This window comes from Chiloscyllium plagiosum, chromosome 35 (assembly GCF_004010195.1).
Source record: "Chiloscyllium plagiosum isolate BGI_BamShark_2017 chromosome 35, ASM401019v2, whole genome shotgun sequence".
Lineage (NCBI taxonomy): Eukaryota > Metazoa > Chordata > Chondrichthyes > Orectolobiformes > Hemiscylliidae > Chiloscyllium > Chiloscyllium plagiosum.
In genome coordinates this window covers 21,373,645-21,396,168 of record NC_057744.1, presented here as the reverse complement: position 1 = coordinate 21,396,168, position 22,524 = coordinate 21,373,645, and the positions used below count along the sequence as shown (strand labels likewise).

At 38.8% G+C, this 22,524-nt stretch overlaps 1 protein-coding gene across 5 annotated transcripts in view; it reads left to right on the top strand.

Moving 5' to 3' along the window:
* scn3b (sodium channel, voltage-gated, type III, beta) overlaps positions 1-16,441 on the top strand; it is a 45,513-nt gene extending 29,072 nt beyond the window's left edge. Inside the window, exons 4-7 of one of the 5 annotated variants that reach the window (XR_006309382.1) lie at positions 267-405; positions 2,619-2,717; positions 10,949-11,001; positions 13,760-16,441. Coding sequence is in view for 3 of the 5 variants with exons in the window: in XM_043676788.1 (XP_043532723.1) it covers positions 267-405; positions 2,619-2,685 (206 nt within the window). In the remaining 2 variants the exon portion in view is untranslated. Of the gene's footprint in view, positions 1-266; positions 406-2,618; positions 2,718-8,133; positions 12,669-13,759 lie in introns of those variants that run through there. The other 4 variants (XR_006309381.1, XM_043676788.1, XM_043676787.1 and 1 more) reach the window with 4 other exon arrangements.
* Positions 16,442-22,524: the final 6,083 nt, after the last annotated feature.

Below are 22,524 nucleotides of genomic sequence, written 5' to 3'. Positions count from 1 at the left end.
CTCATGCTTCTTTTTAATACGAAGAAACCCAAAGCTATTTACTCTGCTTTCTGTGGCGCAAATACCTCAGCATCAGGTTTAGAACATGTCTCTTCAAGAGAAATAGGACAGAACAAATCCCATCAAGGCACATTTCTTCACACAACAAAGAAATGGGAAAACAGAATATTCAGAAAATTGCAATGTCTAATCTAGTGAAGGGGAAAGGATTTCAAACAGGATAAGCTTTGCAAAAGGTAACTGATTTCACTTCTGTTTCTTTCTAGCCCTTGAAGATTTTACTGCATACATTTCGGAAATCATGATGTATCTTCTCCTTGTTTTCCTCACTTTATGGCTTGTAATAGAAATGATATATTGCTATAGGAAGATCCTGAAATCAGAAGAAGCTGCACAAGAAAATTCGTAAGTTATCTCAGAACATTATTTGTGCACACATTTAGGCAAATGCTTATTGATCTACAGCAACAACAATTCAATATTTTATGTTGAGTTTAGTACCTGACAGACACAGATAGGAAGTTAAGGAGTTATTATCTTATTATCATTTTTTTTGCACATATTTCTAAAAACTAATTTCCCTTCTGTAAAATTATGTTCCCTAAGACACAGATTCAACCACCCTTCTTCTTGACTTGATTGCTCTTTTTCATTGAGTTTAAGCCTTTGCTATTGGCGCAGCAGCCTTTCTTTAATCATGTTCATTGGCTCAATGATATTGAGGCCTGAGTTCTTTTATCACCTAGTTGCAACACAGAGCTATTATTTCAGACATATAGGAAGAGATCCATTGGACTTGATCTAACTTTTAAACCATAGGATCTCGCCCTGTCAATTAAAATCAGGTACTTAAACTCATTCCTTTAAAATAAGTTTGCCTTTTTATCTAACCCCTGTTCAATTTGATTTTGTAATTGATCACTTCCCTTTTTAATTTGTTACTCTTGATTCATTGAATCATACAACAAGGAAACACATCCTTCGGTCCAACTCATCCATGCTGACCAAACATCCCAATCTGACCTAGTCCCATTTGCTAGCATTTGGCCCCTATCCTTCCTATTCATATACTCATCCAGTTGCCTTTTAAGTGTTGTAATTGTACCCACTCCCACCACTTCCTCTGGCAGCTTGTTTCGTACACTCACCACCCTCGGCGTGAAAAAGTTACCTCCGAGGTCCTTTTTAAAATCTTTCTCTCACCTTAAACCTATGTGTTTCTGTTTTGGACTCTACCAGCCTAGGAAAAAGACCAATAAACCTCCATAATGTCACTTGTTCAGTCTCTGACTCTCCAGGGAAAATAGCCCCAGCCTATTCAGTCTCTCCCTATACTTCAAACCCTCTAGTCCCAGCAACATCCTTGTAAATCGTTTCTGCACCCTTTCAACAACCCCATTCCTATCGCAGGGAGTCTGGAACGGAATGCAGTATTCCAAAAGTGGCCTCAACAATGTCCTGTACAGCCACAACATGGCAACTCAAATCCTATGTTCAATGTCCTGATCAATGAAGGCAAGCATTTCAAATGCCACCTTCATCATCCTGTCTACCTGCAACTCCACTTTCAAGGAAAGGTGCACTGCACCTCTTGATCTCTTTGTTCCCCAGGTCCCTACCATTAACTGTATAAATCCTGTCCTCGTTCGCCTTACCTAAACACAACACCTCAAAATTTTTCTAAATTAAACTCCAGCTGCCACGCCTCGGCCCATTGGCCCTTATGATCAAGGTCCTGTTGTACTTTGAGATAATCTTCTTGACTGTCCACTACACTACCTATTTTGGTGTCATCTATAAACTAAGTGACCATACCTCCTATAATCACATCATAAATGACAAAAAGCAGTGGACCAAGCAGGATCCTTGTGGCGTACCACTGTTCATAGGCCTCTAGTCCAAAAAAAGCCCTCCATCACCACCAGTCTCTGTCTCCTATCTTCAAACCAATTTTGTATCTAATTGGCTAGCTCCCCCTGGATCCCATGTGATCTAACCTTACTAAACAGTCCATTGTATGGAACCTTGTTTTGCTGGGGTCCATACAGATGATGTTTGCCAATCTGTCTTCATCAATCTTCTTTGTCACTTCTTCAAAAAACTCAATCAAGTTAGTTAGTCATGATTTCCCATGCACAAAGCTATGCTGGGTACCTCTAATCAGTCCTTGCCTTTCCAAATGCCCACAAGTCTGTCCCAAAGAAACCCGCCCAACGACTTACTCACCACTGACAGAAGGCTGACTGGACTATTGTTCCCTGGCATTCCCTTACAGCCTTTCTTAAATATAAACACCACATCAGTCAGTCTCCAGTCTTCTGGCACCTCACCCGTGGTTATTGATGACACAAATATCTCAGCAAGGGGCCTAACAATCTTTTCCCAGCTTCCCATAAAGTTCTGGGAAACACATGATCAGGTCCCTGGGATTTATCTACTTCCTTTGAAATCGCATCATATTGTAAATGAGGACAGTTCTTTCAAGAGATTTACTGGGCAACTATGAAAATGATCACGCCTGTATTTAGCTGTTATTAAGTTAGTCATTAAATATATGATACATAAAACACATACATTCTGAATATTCAAATTGATTTCCAACTCAATTCTTATTATAGAACAGACTACCTGGCGATACCTTCTGGAAACAAAGAGAATCACTCCACGGTTCCTGTGGAGGAGTAGGAATGTATTCAGTTTTGACAGTGGATAACTTGGTAAGAACATAATATGAGGCTGGTAACAAGGAGTTGTTTTTTTAACAAAAAGGATTTAATGCTGAAAAGCAAGAAGCATGAAGAACAATCCAGTAACGTACAAGCTTTTAGCAGTATATTTTGAGGGGAACTCTAGAGAATTTTAAAAATCTAAGTGCTTTATTTACTTCATCTGGTGATCATTTAATTTCTGTCGAAAGCAGATCAGGGATTCTGATATACATAGCAGAAGCTGTTTGTTGAGCAGCCGGCATTCAAAATGATCCCATACACCTATTATTAGGCTCTGTTAGTTTATATGTTCAACTTAGATTCACACATAAGCAAATTCCTTCTGATTAAAGGTGATTTTATTTTTCGATAAATTGAATATACTTTTAATTAAATTTGCTCATGGGATGTGCTGTTGCTGGCTGGGTCAGCATTAATTACACATCCCTAAGTGCAATTAACTCCTCTTAGGTATTGTTGATGCGATGCTCGACAACTTAAAAGATGCCCAAAAGAAACAACGTTTCAAAGTATGTAGAATAAGTAAAGTTCAAATATTCCATTGCGCATCATGATTTCAGATTCCTTGTAGATCTGAATAGCATCTGGTTACAAGCTGATTAATGTTAGACTGACATTTCCTGACCTTCTCTTAGAAGTTTACATATCTCAAATTAGTCCAGGAGTAGTTAACAAGTGCAAATTTTATATGGCCTATTGGAAGAAATTAGCTTGAAAAGTGTTTTTTCCTTGCTCCACATTTTGTTGCATTCGTATTCAATCTAAATCATGTCCAACATCAAAGCCTTCATGATACAGAAATACCAATCATTGCAAAAAATGTACTGTTGCCTGTGAATAATTTTTTTTAAAAAAGTAACTGCACATGTAATAAATCTTTCTAAAAGTGACAGCATCTCCCATTCCCTGGACCTCATTCTGATCAGCCTTCACCAGGTTTTCAATATCCAAACCTCTGAACTATATTGACCTTTCCCCCAACACCTTCAGTAAGAAATCATTTTATATCAGAGAAAGGTAATTTCTATTAGGATGTAACCTTGATGTTTCCAAAATACACCTTAGATTTTTAAAATCAGACAAGTACAAAAATTATAATTCCACTGCTTACAGTGTAATTTTATTTCACAAGCACCAATGAGCATCCACTCCTAAACATGCCTTGTATTGATTTAATATATGAAAAAGAAGTGGAATGGGGCCAGATTTCCATGAGGTAATCAGTTATAATTTCACTGGTGTAACAATATTTCCAGGATATGCACCATTTTTTATTTAATTGGTCTTTTTCTTGCCCCATATGATGATGGTAATCAACTACTTAGGGTATCAGAGTGTAACACCTGTTTTGTTTGTCAGATCCATTAAACAATCTGGGTATAGTTAGAAAATACATTAATTACATAATACAGAGGAACCTCGATTATCCGAATCAGATGGGTGGGCCCTATTTCGTTAGGATAATTGATTATTCGGTTAATTGATTCAATGCCTGTCATAGAACATAGAACATAGAAGAATACAGCGCAGTACAGGCCCTTTGGCCCTCGATGTTGCGCCGATCCAAGCCCACCTAACCTATACTAACCCACTATCCTCCATATACCTATCTAATGCCCGCTTAAATGCCCATAAAGAGGGAGAGTCCACCACTGCTACTGGCAGGGCATTCCATGAACTTACGACTCGCTGACTGAAGAACCTACCCCTAACTTCAGTCCAATATCTACCCCCCTTAATTTAAAGCTATGCCCCCTTGTAATACCCGACTCAATACGCGGGAAAAGGTTCATACTGTCGACCCTATCTAACCCCCTAATCATCTTGTACACCTCAATCAAGTCACCCCTAAACCTTATTTTCTCTAATGAAAACGAAAGCGGTAGATGTGGTATATATGGATTTTAGTAAGGCGTTTGATAAGGTTCCCCATGGTAGGCTATTGCAGAAAATACGGAGATATGGCATTGAGGGTGGGTTGGAGGTTTGGATTAGGAATTGGTTGGATGGAAGAAGACAGAGGGTAGTAGTTGATGGCAAAGTTTCTTCATGGAGTGCCGTCACTAGCGGTGTTCCGCAAGGATTTGTTTTACGACCATTGCTGTTTGTCATTTATAAAAATGACAAACAGCAATGGTCCCAAAACAGATCCTTGCGGAACACCGCTAGTGACGGCACTCCATGAAGAAACTTTGCCATCAACTACTACCCTCTGTCTTCTTCCATCCAGCCAATTCCTAATCCAAACCTCCAACTCACCCTCAATGCCATATCTCCGTATTTTCTGCAGTAGCCTACCATGGGGAACCTTATCGAACGCCTTACTAAAATCCATATATACCACATCTACCGCTTTCCCCTCATCAACCTCCTTCGTCACCTTTTCAAAGAATTCAATAAGGTTTGTGAGGCATGACCTGCCCTTCACAAAACCATGCTGACTATCCTTGATCACATTATTCCTATCCAGATGTGCATAAATCCTATCCCTTACAATTCTCTCTAAGACTTTGCCCACAACAGAAGTGAGACTCACCGGCCTATAGTTACTAGGTCACCGGCCTATAGTTACTAGTTCACCGGCCTATAGTTACTAGGCCTCTGGGGCCTGAAGTTTCCTTTTTCCTCATTCTGCCTGCCTTGCTCCCTCTATCTCAGGGTTTGTTTCTGAGCAAACACACACTTGTGTGAAAGGGATCTGCAACATTGCTGAAGCATCCTCACCAGCATCCCACCGCCATAAATTCAATCAGATTGACACAGCCAACACTTGCTTAAGTTCAGGAACCTAGGCTGTAGCACACTGTGCACAAGCCCCCACCCATGCCCCCGAAATCCATCCAACCCTGCTCCCCGTTCTGCCCCCAACCCTGCCCCCCCCAGTAGCCCGCTTGAGTCCCCATCTGCCTCTGTACCCTCCCCCCTCTCCGGAGCAGCTAGACTGGACACCAACAGCAAGATTGCTGCTGCATTTGGGATGTGAGTCTCAAAATAGCGCACATACACACAACTTTTTGACAAGTTCCACTTTTGCCCTGCACAGTACAATGTTGGATAGATTATCTGGGGAAGCGGGGTTTAGGGTACCCTCCTGTGTAGAACTCCAGAGAAAGTGTGGGGACAGAGAGAGAGGGCGGGAGGTCAGTCATTTGGAGATGATGTCTGGGCTTCCATCGAAGTCCAGGACTATTCTCAGCAGCATTTCAGGAAGCAGACTTCATTTTTAATCATTGCAAACAAAAGGTACGATCAGTGTTGAAACACCTCTTTGATGTAATGGTTCCACCAGGACCTTTAGCTCTTCTTCTGATAATCCGAAATTCGGATAATTGATATTCGGATAATTGAGGTTCCTCTGACACATCTATACTAGCTGGTTAAAAATAGACAAGCATTTCTAAATTGCACAACTAGTCTGTCTGTGCCACAACCCTGGTGTCTTTTCAACACTGTTTTCTGTTGTTCAGCTATTACTGGCAAACGCAGAAAAGAAACACGATCAAACTGTAGCACCAGTTTGCATGCAGTATTAGCAAAAGAACCAAAATCAATGTTCTGAATACTTAATGATAAATCACCATAAATATATATAAAACAAAACCAAAAATTGAAATGGACTTTGAGTCCAATGTCACAGAATAGTTAAGGTTGCAGAAATCAAAATGCCTTTTTTAATAGAATTAATTTTTAGATCAAGAATTCTTAATTTTATATTTTAATCAATGAACATCAAATACCTATGCCAATTATAAATGCATTTCACTTGCATTTACAAAATATCAAATACAATATGAAAACTGTGGAAAAGTTGCTTCCTCTATTTTAGACCAGTTATATTTGTGATGAACAGAATTTTCCACTTTTAACTAAGGGAAAAATCCAAACATCAAAAAATCTTGGTTAGTACACGTAAGTGAAAAATTAGGCAATAATGTTTGTTGTGTCGCCATAGTCTTACCAGACCATAGGGGCCGCTCTCTGATTAGAGAGAGAAGTGACTGATGTTGAATTAGCCTGAGGGCCATCAGACTTCAGGCAAGGGGAGAGGTTGAGAAGGAGAGTCCTTCATGGTAACCTCAAACCAGTGATGGGAACTGAACCCATACTGTTGGCATCACACTGCTCTGTAAACCGACAAGCCAGCCAACTAAGCTAAACCAAGGCAATAATGCTGTGTACGAGGAGAAAGTGAGGACTGCAGATGCTGGAGATCAGAGCTGAAAATGTGTTGCTGGAAAAGTGCAGCAGGTCAGGCAGCATCCAAGGAACAGGAGAATCAACGTTTCGGGCATAAGCCCTTCTTCAGGAGAAGGGCTTATGCCCGAAACATCGATTCTCCTGTTCCTTGGATGCTGCCTGACCTGCTGCGCTTTTCCAGCAACACATTTTCAGCAATAATGCTGTGTACATCAAGTAGAAATAATTCGAAACTTTCATCTCAATAAGGCTAAGCTAACCCGTTGTTTTAGGATGCATTCTCTTAACTAATGATCATGCTACAAACTTATCAAAATATGAGTCAGTCTATAAAGCTTGCCTTACATTCGTGGTGCCTGGATGAAATCTGGTCAGATAATCCAACACTTCCCCCACTCCCCCCACCCCCTAAGCCCCCGCCTGAGGTCATACAAAATTATGGGTGAATTAAAAAACAATTACAAAAGAAACTCAAGATCAAACAAGATTAAAAATCTGAAAATTCCTCTCTGATTATTGTTTAGGTAGTCAGAACAAGTTGGTGAGGCATTTGCAGTTGTTGGTATTTTTTCAGTTAATCTTGTTTAAAAGGAGACAGAAATAAGTAATTAATAAGGATAAATCACAAATGTGAACATTTTCACATCACTGTTTTAAAATTAAACAGAAATGCTGATGTATATTGGTTCCTGTTTAGACAAAACTACACATTTAAATTTCTCATCGTTCTCAAATTCAATTATCTTTGTAACGTCCTTCAGCCCAATCATCATCCGAGATCTTTGCACTTCTTGGGCAGCCTCTATTTTAATCCCAATTCCAATGGTGCCCTGGCTTTTTGCTGCCAATTAAGGCATAAAATTTGGAACTCTCTTCCGAAACCTACTTATCTCTCAGCTTCACATTCTTCTTTTATGGTAGTCCTTAAAGTCTACCTCTTTGACCAAGTGTTTTGTCATCTGTCCTATTGTGATAAAAAGGTTCAATGTTAAATGTTTTTTGTTAAATGTTTTGGGAAGTTTTATTACTTTAATGGTTTGTAAAAATATAAGCTGTCACTCTAGTGGACCCAGTGGATTACTTGCAGGGAATTACAATATTTTTTCCACAGTTTTCGTGTGATGAAATAAGTGATAGAATATAGGCTTGGAATCTTGTCCATATTATTTCTCTTTTCAGAGTCAATGACTGACTTTCCTTTGTTTAGGTTCTGCAATCCCCAGGATGATCAGCCACTAACATTGTGACGGACTGAGTTGTTGAAAAGCAGAGAAAACCATGAAGCCTTTGGCTTTGAATCCATTGCAGCATTCATTATTTTGCTTATAATTAACAAATCAGAAGAAATTTATCACTTGGACTCAGAAAATTTCCCTTTGTTTACTTTACAGAAGATTCTTTATGTGCAATTTTGGAAGTTTTATGTTTTGATTACTCAATCTCCAAATTTAATGTCTGATTTTTTTTTCACATGCACTGTTTTTGCAAATTTATTTCTTACCTGATCACATGCATATGAAGATGATTTCAATTGGAGTGCAGACTCACTGAAATTCTGATTGTTTTTCTGAGTTCTATTGGACTTTTCTATTCACACAATGGATAAATGATTTTAATTTGTTCACAAGAGATTGCAACATGTGCTCTTTACATTGTTTGCTGCAGTAAATTGTATGCATCTGATCATATTTGACGATAGATTGCTCAGAGATCTGGAATATTTCAAGTATCACACAATTGACCAAGGAGCAAGGGGGTTGCGTTACTGGTGAACAGCTGAAAGCCAGCTCTGCTTTTCCTCGACCTTCTAAGGAGGCCTATTCTTGACCACTATTGTACCGTCAATACAACTTTTATAGTGAAGTGTTAAAAGGAAATAGTTATTGAAAAATGCTATAATAAGAGTTAGTGTCAGTTGTTCGTGTATAGTGTTTCGACGTGTTGCTAATCAAGTATTATTTGTGTGCATATTTCAAATTGTTCATGTAGAAATCACATTGATAACTGTGATGACTGTATGATCTGTTCTATTCTATGAGCTACAACAATACGTCCAATTGCGACATTTCCTTAAATAGGACAAGTCTTAGCACTATCATATGCATCGTCAGCAGATGAATGAGAGAATTGAAAACAACTGACACAGCAACACTCCAGTAAGCAACAGTTTAAAAACAGAAGACATACAGAAACTAGAAGTGAGATTCAGTTTATTCAACTGATTCCATATTGTCAATTCTCCACATCAGCCTGGTAGTTGGAGAACTTGTCACTTTGTTGTGAATTAAGAAACTGACTCTTATTGAACCAATTCAGAACTGCTAAGGATTCATAATTGTAACATCAGTCCAATTAGATCTTTGTTCTTGAATTCAATGCATAGAGCTTTTAGGCTCCAACTTATTTATTACACGAATGACATTAACCCATCAATTTTTCCCTTTAATAGCCTTTTTCTAATATTAGTAATAATTTAAACAAGCTGAGGCAATTTTCAAAATGTTAGGCTCAAGTCTTGTTTTTTTTTTGTTATCTTTATTTATTCAGTCACAATGGATTTAGAGATGCATTCATTCAAGGTGGATAATGTATACAAAGCATACCTGATTTTCAAAGGGTTGTTCAATCACAGAAGTGTCACATATTAGAACAAATTTTAAAGAACACTGGAATAACTTACAATGACATTTAAGAACAGCATGCCATTCCAAACCCCAAAATTAACTTGGAGCAATGCAAGATGCCTTGTCTGATTTGTGACTGCAAAAATTACATTTCAATTAAATTCAAAGACAGTTATCTCATTATGCTTAAAGGCAGCAGGAGTTTTACAATTTCTTTATTGGACGTTGCAGTACTCATTAATAAGAGATGGCTACTAAATAACGGATAGCAATGTCAGTGCAGATAAGTGTTGAGAATTGTTACAGCATAAAATCTCTCATCAGATTCTGGTACTGTAAAATCATCCACTGCTGTTTGCCTACCATCATTTGCACAGTCCCTCACATGATTCAGTGTCAAATAAAGAGATTCAAAGTTTTATTTTAATCCAGGTAATTTTACAATTCCTAATATCAAAATAAACAAGAATATCTTTTACAAGATGCATGATTTTTTTTTCTGTATTTCAGAAACTATCCGTGTATTTTGTCCAAAATCAGAAGATTATTATAAATCTTGATACAATATAACATAATCATGATTTGGACAACTTGAAAGTTATTTCAATTTTGATAGTAAACTACTAAATCTGAAACTAACATACCCATCAACAAGTCTTACTAACAATACTCAAAGAAAGTATTGAGTGCAATACATCTTGCACTTTAAAAAGAAATCATATTGTCAGCTGTATCAAAGTGTTTCAGAGTCAATTGAGGTATAGGTAAATAATGAAAGCTGCGCAAAAATGTTGAATCCAATCAAACCATTGTAATTCAGAAGCACTGATTTTACTTAGCCTGCACTAATAAGAACATTAGACATTTCCCAAATCAAGATTAAGCAAGCTGACATAAGATTATTTTAAAATTTGTTCATCTTTAAACACTAATGCTATTTAATAATTAAATGTGTAAATAATACTGACACTTAAGTAAAAACAAAGATATACTTTAATAGTTATCTTCTTGAAATCTTCCAAGGGATTCCTCCTCTTCAACTGAATACTACAGTTAAATTAAACTTAGACTAGATTAATTTGTAAATTTATTTTGACTTTTACAATGAGGAAAATCTGATTGCTTTTACTCATTTCTCCCTGAAATCTATTGATAAGGTTTATTTCAATGTTTTCATTTTACACATAGCTTTAACAGATGTTGTATTTGCAAAGAAAGTATTTTTAAAAATGGCATAAGATAGGCTGTCTGAAAATAAACTAAATGGTTTAGATAAATATCACATTTTAGAATTAGATGCGTATTAGAAGATATAATTGATATTTTGTATTTTAAAGTTGTACATGGTGAAACGTACATTGGAGTTGATTTTCAATTAGATTCTTGACTTACTTGCAGAGATTTGATCAAACTTTACAAATACAGCAAGGAGGGAAAGGATAACAGCCCAGGTATTCTTTCCTACATTGCTCAACTTTATCTTATGGTTGTTCTTGCCAAAGAGTATGCTCCTTCTGGAGTAATCACAAAAAAAATCAGAAATAGGCTATTCAATATAATCATGCTTGGTCCTCTAATTCAACTTTTCCCAATACAAACTTGATGCCTCGAGTGTCTACAACTCTACCTAGTTTTTTCTTAAATATTTTCAGTGATATAGCCTCCACAGTCTTATGTATTAGAGAATTCCAAAGGTTTACCACCCTGAGAGTGAAGAAATCTCTCATTGCGGTACTAAATTATCTACTCTGTATCAAAAGACCATGACTGTGTTAGATAGTTGTCCATATGCTGAGCCTTTCCAGCTTGCAACTCAATGTCAAGAGCCTGGATCTGAAGGATAGTATGAACTATGGAATTGCAAAATATAGCAGCAAACAAAGCAAGTAACACAATTCATTTAAGAACATAATTTTGTGGAAGTCTTGGCATTAGTTCGGACAAGAAAATTCAATTTAACCTTTATGGTCAACATTTGAAAGTGTGCTGTGTCTATTCCTGAGAGCCAATATCCTGTAAAATACTGTTATTGTGAAACAAACCCTCAGAAATACATTTTAAATTAAACTTTTATTACTGATTTATCAGTGACACAAATATAATCCAACTTACCCCAGAGAATGAGCTAAGCATAACATTTATAGCCGTCCTCTCAACAGCTTTTAATTGAGACTAACCTTATTTTTGCGTTCAGTCCCATATTTAGATTCTCTGGTGACTACATTATCATTGAGTCAGCATTGCTGACAGAATGCTATAACACCTAAATGTCAACCAAAAGGAATAAAACAATTGCACTCAGGAGTACTGTATAGGCTTGACTTTGCCTGTGTGAATAATTGTCATATTAATTGCTAATTTGGTGGTTCACTAAGTACATACATTCTTTGCAATGGTTACCCCAGTGGGAGATAGTTAGTAAACCTGAAAATGCACATTTTTGTCAGGTTCTTTAGAAGGCAAATGTAACAGCATTCTAATTTTAGGTCCCTTTTGCTGCCTAAACAGCAAGTTGCTGCTCCAAACCCTGGACTGAAACTGAATTTTACTGAAATCATCTTTTTGAGGCATTCCTAACTCCAGCCCTCTTCCCATAGCACCCTAATCTTCCAAACAATCAACTACAGCTGCAGGTCTGGGACAGATATTTTTGTAAGCGAATATGGTTGGATGCTAGCTATATACTGTTCATTGCATTGGAATAAAAATAGCAAATTCCTTTAATGTGATCTAAGGAAAATTGTTATTGGCCATCTCAGTGAACAATGGAGAAATAACTCCATGGTGATACTATTTGGGGGTTTTTCCAAGTATCGTGGCTCAGTTGTTTTGACAGTAGGTGAATCAAATATTGGGAGTTCTCTAATGAAGAAGTGATACTGAAGTGAGATGTGTGGTTAGAAGAATATCACAGATGTAATTCATTTTTTAAGGCATAGTTCTAAGAGTATTTTAAAATTCCATAATACTTAATGAAAATGGTGGATCCATTGGTGACAAGACTTCCAATTGAGTCATGTGGTAATATCAACCATTCTGCTTTAATTTTAGATTAGATTAGATTACATTACAGTGTGGAAACAGGCCCTTCGGCCCAACAAGTCCACACCGACCCGCCGAAGCGCAACCCACCCATACCCCTACATTTACCCCTTACCTAACACTATGGGCAATTTAGCATGGCCATTTCACCTGACCTGCACATCTTTGGACTGTGGGAGGAAACCGGAGCACTCGGAGGAAACCCACGCAGACACGGGGGGAGAACGTGCAAACTCCACACAGTCAGTTGCCTGAGGTGGGAATTGAACCCGGGTCTCTGGCGCTGTGAGGCAGCAGTGCTAACCAGTGCCACCGTGCCGCCCATTTTGTAGGAGATGCTGGAATAAATCCTGTCACCCAGCTAATTACAGACCCATGCAGTTACATGAACTTGTGATCCATCATTGGTAGTGACTTAATTGGGGAACAGTCTGTTGCATCTTGACTATTGAAAGTTCTTGGAAAGTGAACTATTCCTTTGCAAGTTGACTCCTCGTAGAAATTGCATTTTCCTCTTGAAAAATTAGAGCTGATATCAGAAAAACCATTAAATTTCTTGAAACATATTTCCAGCAATTGCAGGAACCTTTGCTCTGTAAACAGCCATTTCAGAACAGCAGGCTAATGAAAATAATGATTTGGCTTCAGATAAAAAGCTAAATCAGCTAGTACTGCATCAGTCACAATACGATTCTTCATTGCATTAAACAATTACCAAAATAGTAGTGTCAAATAAAACAAAAAATGTCATTCAAGAAGGGTCACATTGGATTAAAGTATACTGAAATCAGAAGGACTCAGCAGATCCACCCTCTTCATAAAATGCTCTGCATCTCAGATGATGCCAACAGAACTCTACAGAGATTTTGACTACAAGTAGATCTCTCTTACCCCATCGATCATTTGTGCACCAGAAATTAAAACAATAGTGTTTTGGCTAAACAGGTTTTGAGGCCAACCATGCAAAAAAAAAAGGAAAGCATTTTTTTGCCCATCTTTTCTACACCTCACTTTGAGAATCAAAACGTTCATTTAAATAGATGTCAACAATTTCATTTTCAGTTTATTTTGTTTCATATGACATTGATTGTTTCAAATGCTGATTTATAAGCACTAACAGTTTGGTCAGTAAACTATAAACTATTAAATTGTGACTTTTCTGTTTAGAAATTGTCTACACTGGAAGAGATAAGCATTCAATGGAGGATTTCCAGCGTAGGTTTTTATGAAACGTCTGTGAAAGTCACTTTTTTCAAGACAATACTGAAAATCAATCAGAACATTTTATTGGTGGATATAAAAAATCTATTTCTCTCCCCCTCTCGCACAGGAAGTTGGGACCTGGCCCATTTTTAGAAGCTGTGTATTTTGTTTGCATGGGATTGTGTTATGTGGGATCTAATATTGTTGTGACAGTCTTTCACAAGACTTGGTACTGGCGCATCCCAAAGCTGTAACTTATTTCTAAAACTGGTGTCCCAGCCAGAGGATTCATACAAGACCATAGCATACAATGCCGGTCTGGGAATTATTATAATGTTCAAGAGATAGGTCAATGTAAATGGCAAGATTTTCTTCTGTGTGAGGCAAAATTAACTTGACCTAAAAGTAACAAAGAAGCACTTTGAAAAAAAACTCCCTGGCAAGAAGAACAATGAGGTAATTGATGTTAGTGCTAGAGATAATTTGTGTTGTGTGACAAATGTTTGTATCCAAATAGATCATTTTCTCTAATTTGATTAATTTATGAACTATGTGCTGACACCAATCTACCATGGCTATGAGTCCAAGGATAGATGAGGTGAATTTCCTTGGGTCGTTTATGACCTGTGAAATAGAAGAAGTCGTCTCACAGAAAGTTTTTAATTACAATTTTCCACCACCTGACACCATTTTAAATGAGGAGTCCTTCTTAGGTGAAGATTGATTAGGAACCAGTAATGTCATCACATTGATAGATTAGGACATGAAACTGGAGCTTGATCAGTTTATAATCATCAGTAGCTATTTTGAAGTACCATGTGGCATTTACATGTATATAGTGGTTGGCAGCAGCAATCTCGTTCCATTTTCACTGACAATGTTAGATATCATTGTGCCTATTGAGAGCCAGTTTCATGCAAGATAATCCCTCACTCACAAAGATTAAAGAATTAATAATTGTAACATGTTTTATGATATGATTCTGACTGCTTTTGTCTGGAGTGAATTTCCCTAAATGTGTTGTGTACTTAAAATATGAATTTCTGTCATACTAATCAAGGGTTATGCTAATTACATTGAGTCGCTATTTAACTTGTTAACAAGTCTACGATGTAAATTGCTCCTTGTTGTCATAAGTCTTGATTCCTCATGTGCTTTGGTATATTGTAGATAAAACAAATGTTTTGTAATATGAAAGTGAAGGTGTTGAATCAGAGCTGCAAACCTGCTCAAATGATTTTAATATGGACAACAAAAAAAATGACATTATTAAACTACAAATTGTACAAGTAGAAAATAGTGTGTGAATTTTAGATACAGAATTATTTACAGAAATATTAATTGTGAAGATATGACTCTGAAAAGCAATTGATTTAAATCCCATCGTACTCGCCAGGCAATTCAGAGTAACGAGTGCAAAGCAGATTAACTAGTTTAATTATAAAAGCCCGACTTTCTTTATGAGGTTTCTAATTCCTATATTATAGAATTTTAAAATAGTAATCCTGACTTTTTCAGGCTCTATTTCATGCGGAGTTCTGAGATATTCACAACAGTTTTTACAAAACACAAGCTGCCTGGCTCCTGAAAGCATTCATTATTGAGGTGGAGTTTGTGTTGTGAAATCCAGATTGATTACATCAATTCTAATCTAATCGAATTCACCTGGATTTTACCCCACCTACAAATCAGATTCATAGGCCCCTATGAAAGTTTTCTGGAATACAGTGTCCTCTCCAAAGACTTCAGGGTGCCAACTAAAGAATATTTAATTGTGTCAGCTATACAAAAATTAAGTGTCACTTGTATGAACACTTGTAATATTTGAAATAACATGCTGCAGACCTTTTTAATTCTTGATTTGTTGTGTGCTATACTATCCAAATGTGATTGTTCTGAAATATTACTGAGACTGCTCATAGCAGCAAGGTATATGACTGCTTCACTGTTCTATTCTCTATTCCTACCATGATCAAACTTGCATTCAATTGCACCTGTGATTGCCAGAGTGGCTCAGAAAAGCAGTAATGATACACAAACATTGTAGAATGAGCCTTTCACTGGTCTATAGCTTTTCTGCATTTTTGTGGATTGTATGTGCAAGAAAATGTTGTACAGAGTAATGGATACAACTCGGGACCAATTCCTTTTCATAAGTGCATTTTTAATTGAATTTTAATGCAAGTATGAGTTGATCAAACACCTGCTGAGAAATAGTGTCTGTGGTCATTATCATAAGCATTTGAGAATCAAATACAGTTGAAGAGAAATTATTGGAAGCAGGCTTATATCAAATTCAGAATTATCTGTCTGCTTAAAGGACTTGATGCTTTGTTGATATTTTAAGGGGATGATTTTTATCTGACATGCAAGTATCTGAGTAGGCATTAAAGCGAGTAGCTAGTAAGGGGATTAGATAATTTATTAAATAATAACCAATCCGTACTGGATCATTATTGATTCAAAGACTGCACTTTTACAATTTTTCAACTCTGGCTGGTGATTATTATACTTACCATGATCCTGGCATTTTGCTGTTTTTGGATTCTCTGTATGGTCACAGTTAATACTGATGTACACAGGATATATTGTGCTATGTGTTTATATTGTGTTTTCCAGTGAAATAAATGTATTTACAGCTTTAAAGGATAATCGTGTTTCATAAAGGTTTCAGGGAGGAGGAGTTTGGCTTTAAAGAACATTCTTTGTGCAAGTTCCAATCAGTTGAGGTCTGAAAGTCAAATTGAATATCCAGCAGAAATCCACACTTAGCAGGCTTGTGAGAATCCTTCATAAAGCTAGTGGAGAAGGGACAAGTGCTGGCCCTGTTCTGCCCAAATTCTTCTGCAACCTCCAATGGAACATTTCAATGCTGTTTTTTTAAAAAAAACTTTCCTGTGGAAACAGGAAAGGCAGAGTCAGTATCCCTGATTATGTAATAGCTAGGACAGTCCACTTGTATCTCAATTTCTTTGACTTGATATTCAGCATTTGTTTGTCAGAGATGATGTGAGACCACAAGATTTAATCTTTGGTTGGCCCTTGGTCTCTGGTAGACTCAATGCCTGAGTTCTGTTGCATCTGGCCCCAAAATCATCCAAGACTAATTGCAATCCTTACAGCCATAAATTATTTGAAATATTTCTGAAAATACATTTCCGCTGTAGCTCTCTGAGAAGTTTAGATGTTGGAAGTCTCAGCTTCTCAGAGCCTCTATAGTATTTCAGATGATATATGACACAGAAAAAAGGCCATTCTGCAAAACCAGTCCATGCTGACGTTTTTGCTTCACTTGAATTTCCTCCTATCTTATCTCAGCCACTCTACCATCATAACCATATATTCCTCTCTTCATCAAAGAGTTGCTGAAATGAAAAGATTCAATACGTAGCTCATCATGTAATTCTGTACCTACAACTCTCAGAATTTGTATTTATTTTGACAACAATCTTTCTCATAAAATAAGATGTTCTTGCATGTTAAGTCTTATTTCTTTGAGTGTGTGAATATATATTTATTGATATACAGAAAAAAAACAAGAGATTGATTAAGATACTCTAGAAAAACAATGAAAGAAACATGATACTTCAAAGAGAAATAAATGCAGAGTTGGAGTAAGTAATATTAGGAAAGATACCTAAAATTTGGCCAAAGAGTTAAGTCTCAAATATGATTTTACAGGATGAAGAGGGGTAGGAGCAGACATAGAACGACTTAGATAGCTGAAAGAATAGCCATCATTCAGGAAGTTAAGGGAGGAATGGCAATTAAGGCACTGAAAGAATGTTTTGATCAACTTCCACCTGAGCCACTGCATCATTTATATCCAAACAATCAGGAAGAGTGGGTTTAGTGAGTTTAACTGAGTGGGTCAGGTAACAGATTAATTATACTGTGGGGAAAAATGTGAAACTACCTACTTTGGTAGGAAGAATAAAAAATCAGATTTCTTTTAAAAATGTGATAGATGAGCAGATGTTGTTATTCAGAAGACATTGAACATGAATCACAGGAAGTTAGTGTGCAGGTACACCAACAGCAGGAAGAGTAATGGTTTACTATCCTTTATTGCCAAGAGATTGGAATAAAAGTGAAAGTTTTGCTTCAATTATTCAAGGTTTTAATGTGACACCACCTAAACAATTGTGAGTTGCTTTGGTTTACTCTCTTATGGAAGTATATTACTTGCCTTAGGAGGAGTGCAATAAAATTCTCTAAATTGGTTCTTGTGAGAGGGTTGATGTATGAGCAGAATTTGTCGACTAGGTTAACATTCGCTGGATTTAGAAAAGGACCTGATCTTATTAAAACATTTAACGTTCTTAGAGGCTAGTGGAAGGATGTCATGAGGCTGTTTCCCCTGATTTTTCAAATATCAGGATAAGGAGTCAGACATATAAGCTTGAGATAAGAAGTAATTTCTTCACTCGGTGTTGCAAACCTTTTAAAGTTCTCTTCTTTAGAGGCCTATGTATGCTTAATTGCCAGAATTCATCAGTAGATTTTAAGACATGAACCAAATTAAGGAATGGGGAGAGAGGGCATGAAAATAGAGTTGGAGAAGATGATCAACTCAAGGGGAAATATGCCGAATTACTGTTCTTAATCCTAATTTTTTATGATATGGTTGTAACATCTCACCCAAAAGACTGTCTTCAACTGTGCAGCATTCCACATAACTGCATTAGACTGTCAACTTGTATTTATAGATTGAAGCACTGAATCATGGTTCGGATCAAAGCCTTTGCCACTTGAGTCAAGAGAGCCTCAAAAGGAACATCTGACCGGAATTTGTTTTGAAGAATCTAAAATTTCAAAACAAATTCAAGCACAAGTGACTCAACATTTTCTAACATAACTTAACCAAATAACACACTAATTGAAGCTGAATGAGTTGTTTATTGAGATATGACAGTATATATGCGTGAGACAAGTAGAACTTTCTGTGTGAACAATTTTGACATTCAGTTGTTTTGTTTTGAATTTTGTTGTACAAGACTACATTTCTTCTATTCATGTTTCTTTCAAAAAACAAGAAAGCACTGAACTAAAAATAATAAGTTGCAAACCCTGGAAAGATTGTACAAGTACTTAGGTTTAAAGGGACATTTTGCTCAAAAATCATGAGTTTTAGTTTCAAAATTAAAGCTAAATATTTCCATAAATTCCCTATGAAAAAATCTTGAAGTCAGAAATAAAAATAAAAATTGCTCAGAAAACATGGCAAATTCTAATGTGTTCTTTGAGTTTTATGAGCAATTTCTATTTTATTCATGTGAAGTACCTGAAGAGAAGACAAAGGTTAAATCAAATATGTCCAAGAGGAAGAACAGGCAGGGTCAGGTTAATTAACATGGCGGGATAGTGGTTTGAAGTATATTTATTTTAATACAAGCAATGTAACAGATAAGGCAAACAAGATTAGAGTTTGGATTAGTACATGGGGTTACAATGTGGTAATTATTACAGAAACTCGGTTGAGAGAAGGGCGGGACTGGCAGCTCATTGTTCTAGGATATAGCCGTTTATAGCGAGATACAGGGGGATGCAAAAAGGGTGCAGCAGTTGCATTAATGATTAATCAGAACAACAGAGCTGTACAAAGAAAGGACATCTTGGAGGGCTTATCTCGTGAGCCCAAATGGGTAAAATTGAGGAATAAGAAAGGTGCAATCGCTATGATGGGGTTAGACTATAGGCCCCTCCAATAGCCAGTAGGAGATAGAGAACAGATTTTTAAGCAGCTCATGAAAAAATGTAAAAACAACAGAGTTGTTGTAGTAGGTGATTTTAACTTCCTGAGATTCCCTTCATGTGAGGTGCTGAGGTAGGGCAACACTTGCTAGGTGCATCCAGGAAGGTTTCTTGAAATCATATGTAGACAATCCAAGTAGGGAAGGAGTGGGTTAGACCTAGAGAATAAGCCAAGCCAGGTAATCAATATTTCAGTGGTGGGAATATTTTGGGAACAATGATCACAACTCCATACGTTTTAAGACAGTTATGGATATGGGTAAGACTGGTCCTGAGGTGGAAGTGCTAAATTGGGGAAAGGTTAATTACAACACTATTAGACAACAACTGGAGAAAGTAATTTGGGGTAGGTTGATGAGGGAAAGTCCACATCTGACATGTAGGAGTCTTTTGAAGGCCAACTGATCAGAGTTCAGGACCAGCATCTTCCTGTGAGGATGAAATATAAGGATGGCAAGAATTGGGAACCTTGGATGGCAAGAAGTGTTGAATGTTTAGTCAACTAAGAAAAAAAATGTAAAGGTTTCGGAAACTGAAATCAAACAAGGAGTATAAGGAAGCAGAAAAGAATTTAAACAAGAACTTAGGATGGCTTGAATGGGTTCTTGGCAAGTCAGATTAAGGAGAATCCTAAGACATTTTACAGATTTATTAGGAGTAAGAAGGTAACGAGGGAAAGAGCAGGTCCATTCAAGGACAGAGAAGGGAATTTATGCGTGAAGTCAGAGGAAGTGGGTGATGTCCTCAGTAATTACTTTGCATCAGTACTCACCAAGGAGAAGGACATGGACAATGGTAAGCTTAGAGATATGTATATTGATATTCTACAGCCTATCATTATTGAGGAGGAGGTTGTGTTGTATATCTTGAAAAATCTGATGCTGGAAAAACACAGCAGGCCAGGCAGCATCTGAGGAGCAGGAGAATCGACGTTTCGGGCATAAGGAATGAGGCTGGTGTGCCAGGCGGGCTGAGATAAAAGGTAGGGGGCAGGGGATTTGAGGGAGGGGTGCTGGGAATACGATAGGTGGAAGCAGGTGAGGGTGAGGGTGATAAACTGGAGAGGAGGTGGGGCGGAGAGTTCGGGAAGAAGATTACAGGTCAAGGAGGTGGTGCTAAGTCCGAGGGCTGGGACTGAGATAAGGTAGGGGGAGAGGAAATGAGGAAGCTGGAGAAATCTGCATTCATCCCTTGTGGTTGGAGGGTTCCTAGGTGGAAGATGAGTCGCACTTCTTCCAGGCGTAGTGTATCCATGGTCTGGCGATGGAAGAGGCCTAGGAACTGCATGTCCTTGGCGGAGTGGGAGAGGGAGTTAAAGTGTTCAGCCACAGGGCGGTTGGGTTGGTTGGTGCAGGTGTCCAAGACGTGTTCTCAGAAACACTCCGCAAGTAGGCGGCCTCCCCCCCCAATGTAGAGGAGGCCACATCGGGTGCAGCGGATGCAGTAAATGATGTGTGTGGCGATTGGAGGGGCGGGGTTCAAGGGCGGAGGTGCGGGAAGTGGAGGAGATGCGGTGGAGAGCATCGTCGACCACGTCGGAGGGGAAATTGCGGTCTTTGAAGAAGAAGGCCATCTGGGTTGTTCGGTAGTGGAATCGGTCCTCCTGGCAGCAGATGCGGCAGCGGCAAAGGAATTGGGAATATGGGATGGCGTTTTTACAGGGGGCAGGGTGGGAGGAGGTGTAGTCTAGGTAGTCGTGGGAGTCGGTCGGTTTGTAGTAAATGTCCGTGTTGATTCGGTCGCCCGCGATAGAAATGGAAAGGTCTAGGAAGGGGAGGGAGAAGTCTGAGACAGTCCAGATAAATTTGAGGTCGGGGGTGGAAGGTGTTAGTAAAGTGGATGAACTGTTCAACCTCCTCATGGGAGCACAAGGTAATGCCAATACAATCATCGATGTAACAGAGGAAAAGGTGGGGGGTGGTGCCAGTGTAGCTGCGGAAGATGGACTGTTCCACATATCCGACGAAGAGGCAGGCATGCGGGTGCCCATGGCTACTCCTTTCGTTTGGAGGAAGTGGGAGGATTGGAAGGAGAAGTTGTTAAGAGTGAGGACCAGTTCAGTCAGTCTAAGGAGGGTGTCAGTGGACGGGTACTGGTTGGGTCGGTGGGAGAGGAAGAAGCAGAGAGCTTGGAGGCCTTTGTGATGGGGGATGGAAATGTATAGGGACTGGATGTCCAGGGTGAAGATAAGGCGTTGGGGACCGGGGAAGCGAAAATCACAGAGTAGGTGGAGGGCATGGGTGGTGTCCCGAACGTAGGTGGAGAGTTCTTGGACTAAGGGGACAGGACAGTGTCGAGGTATGCAGAGATTAGTTTGGTGGGGCAGGAATTGGCTGAGGCAATGGGTCGGCTGGGGCAGTTGGGTTTGTGGATTTTGGGCAGGAGGTAGAAATGGGCGGTGTGGGGTTGTGGGACTATGAGGTTGAAGGCGGTGGATGGGAGATCTCCTGAGATGATGAGGCTATGGATGGTCTGGGAGATGATGGTTTGGTGGTGGGAGGTGAGGGTCATGGTCAAGGGGGCAGTAGGAGGAGGTGTCCGCGAGTTGGTGTCTAGCTTCAGCGGTGTAAAGATTGGTGTGCCAAACTACCACCGTGCCTCCCTTGTCTGCTGGTTTGATGGTGAGGTTGGGGTTGGAGCGGAGGGCTGCACGCTGTGAGGGTGAGAGGTTGGAGTGGGTGAGAGGGGTGAACAGGTTGAGGTGGTCAATGTCGCGGCGGCAGTTAGCTATGAAGAGATCGAGGGCGGGTAATAGGCTAGCACGGGGTGTCCAGGTGGATGGGGTGTGTTGGAGGCAGGAGAAGGAGTTGTCAGAGGGTGAGCGAGAGTCCTGGTTGAAGAAGTAAGTGCAGAAGCGAAGGCGGCGGAAGAAATGCTCGATGTCTAGCCGCGTGTCGAACTGACTGATCTGGGAGCATAGGGGGATGAAGGTGAGGCCTCTGCCGAGGACTGAACGTTCATCCTCAGAGAGGGGG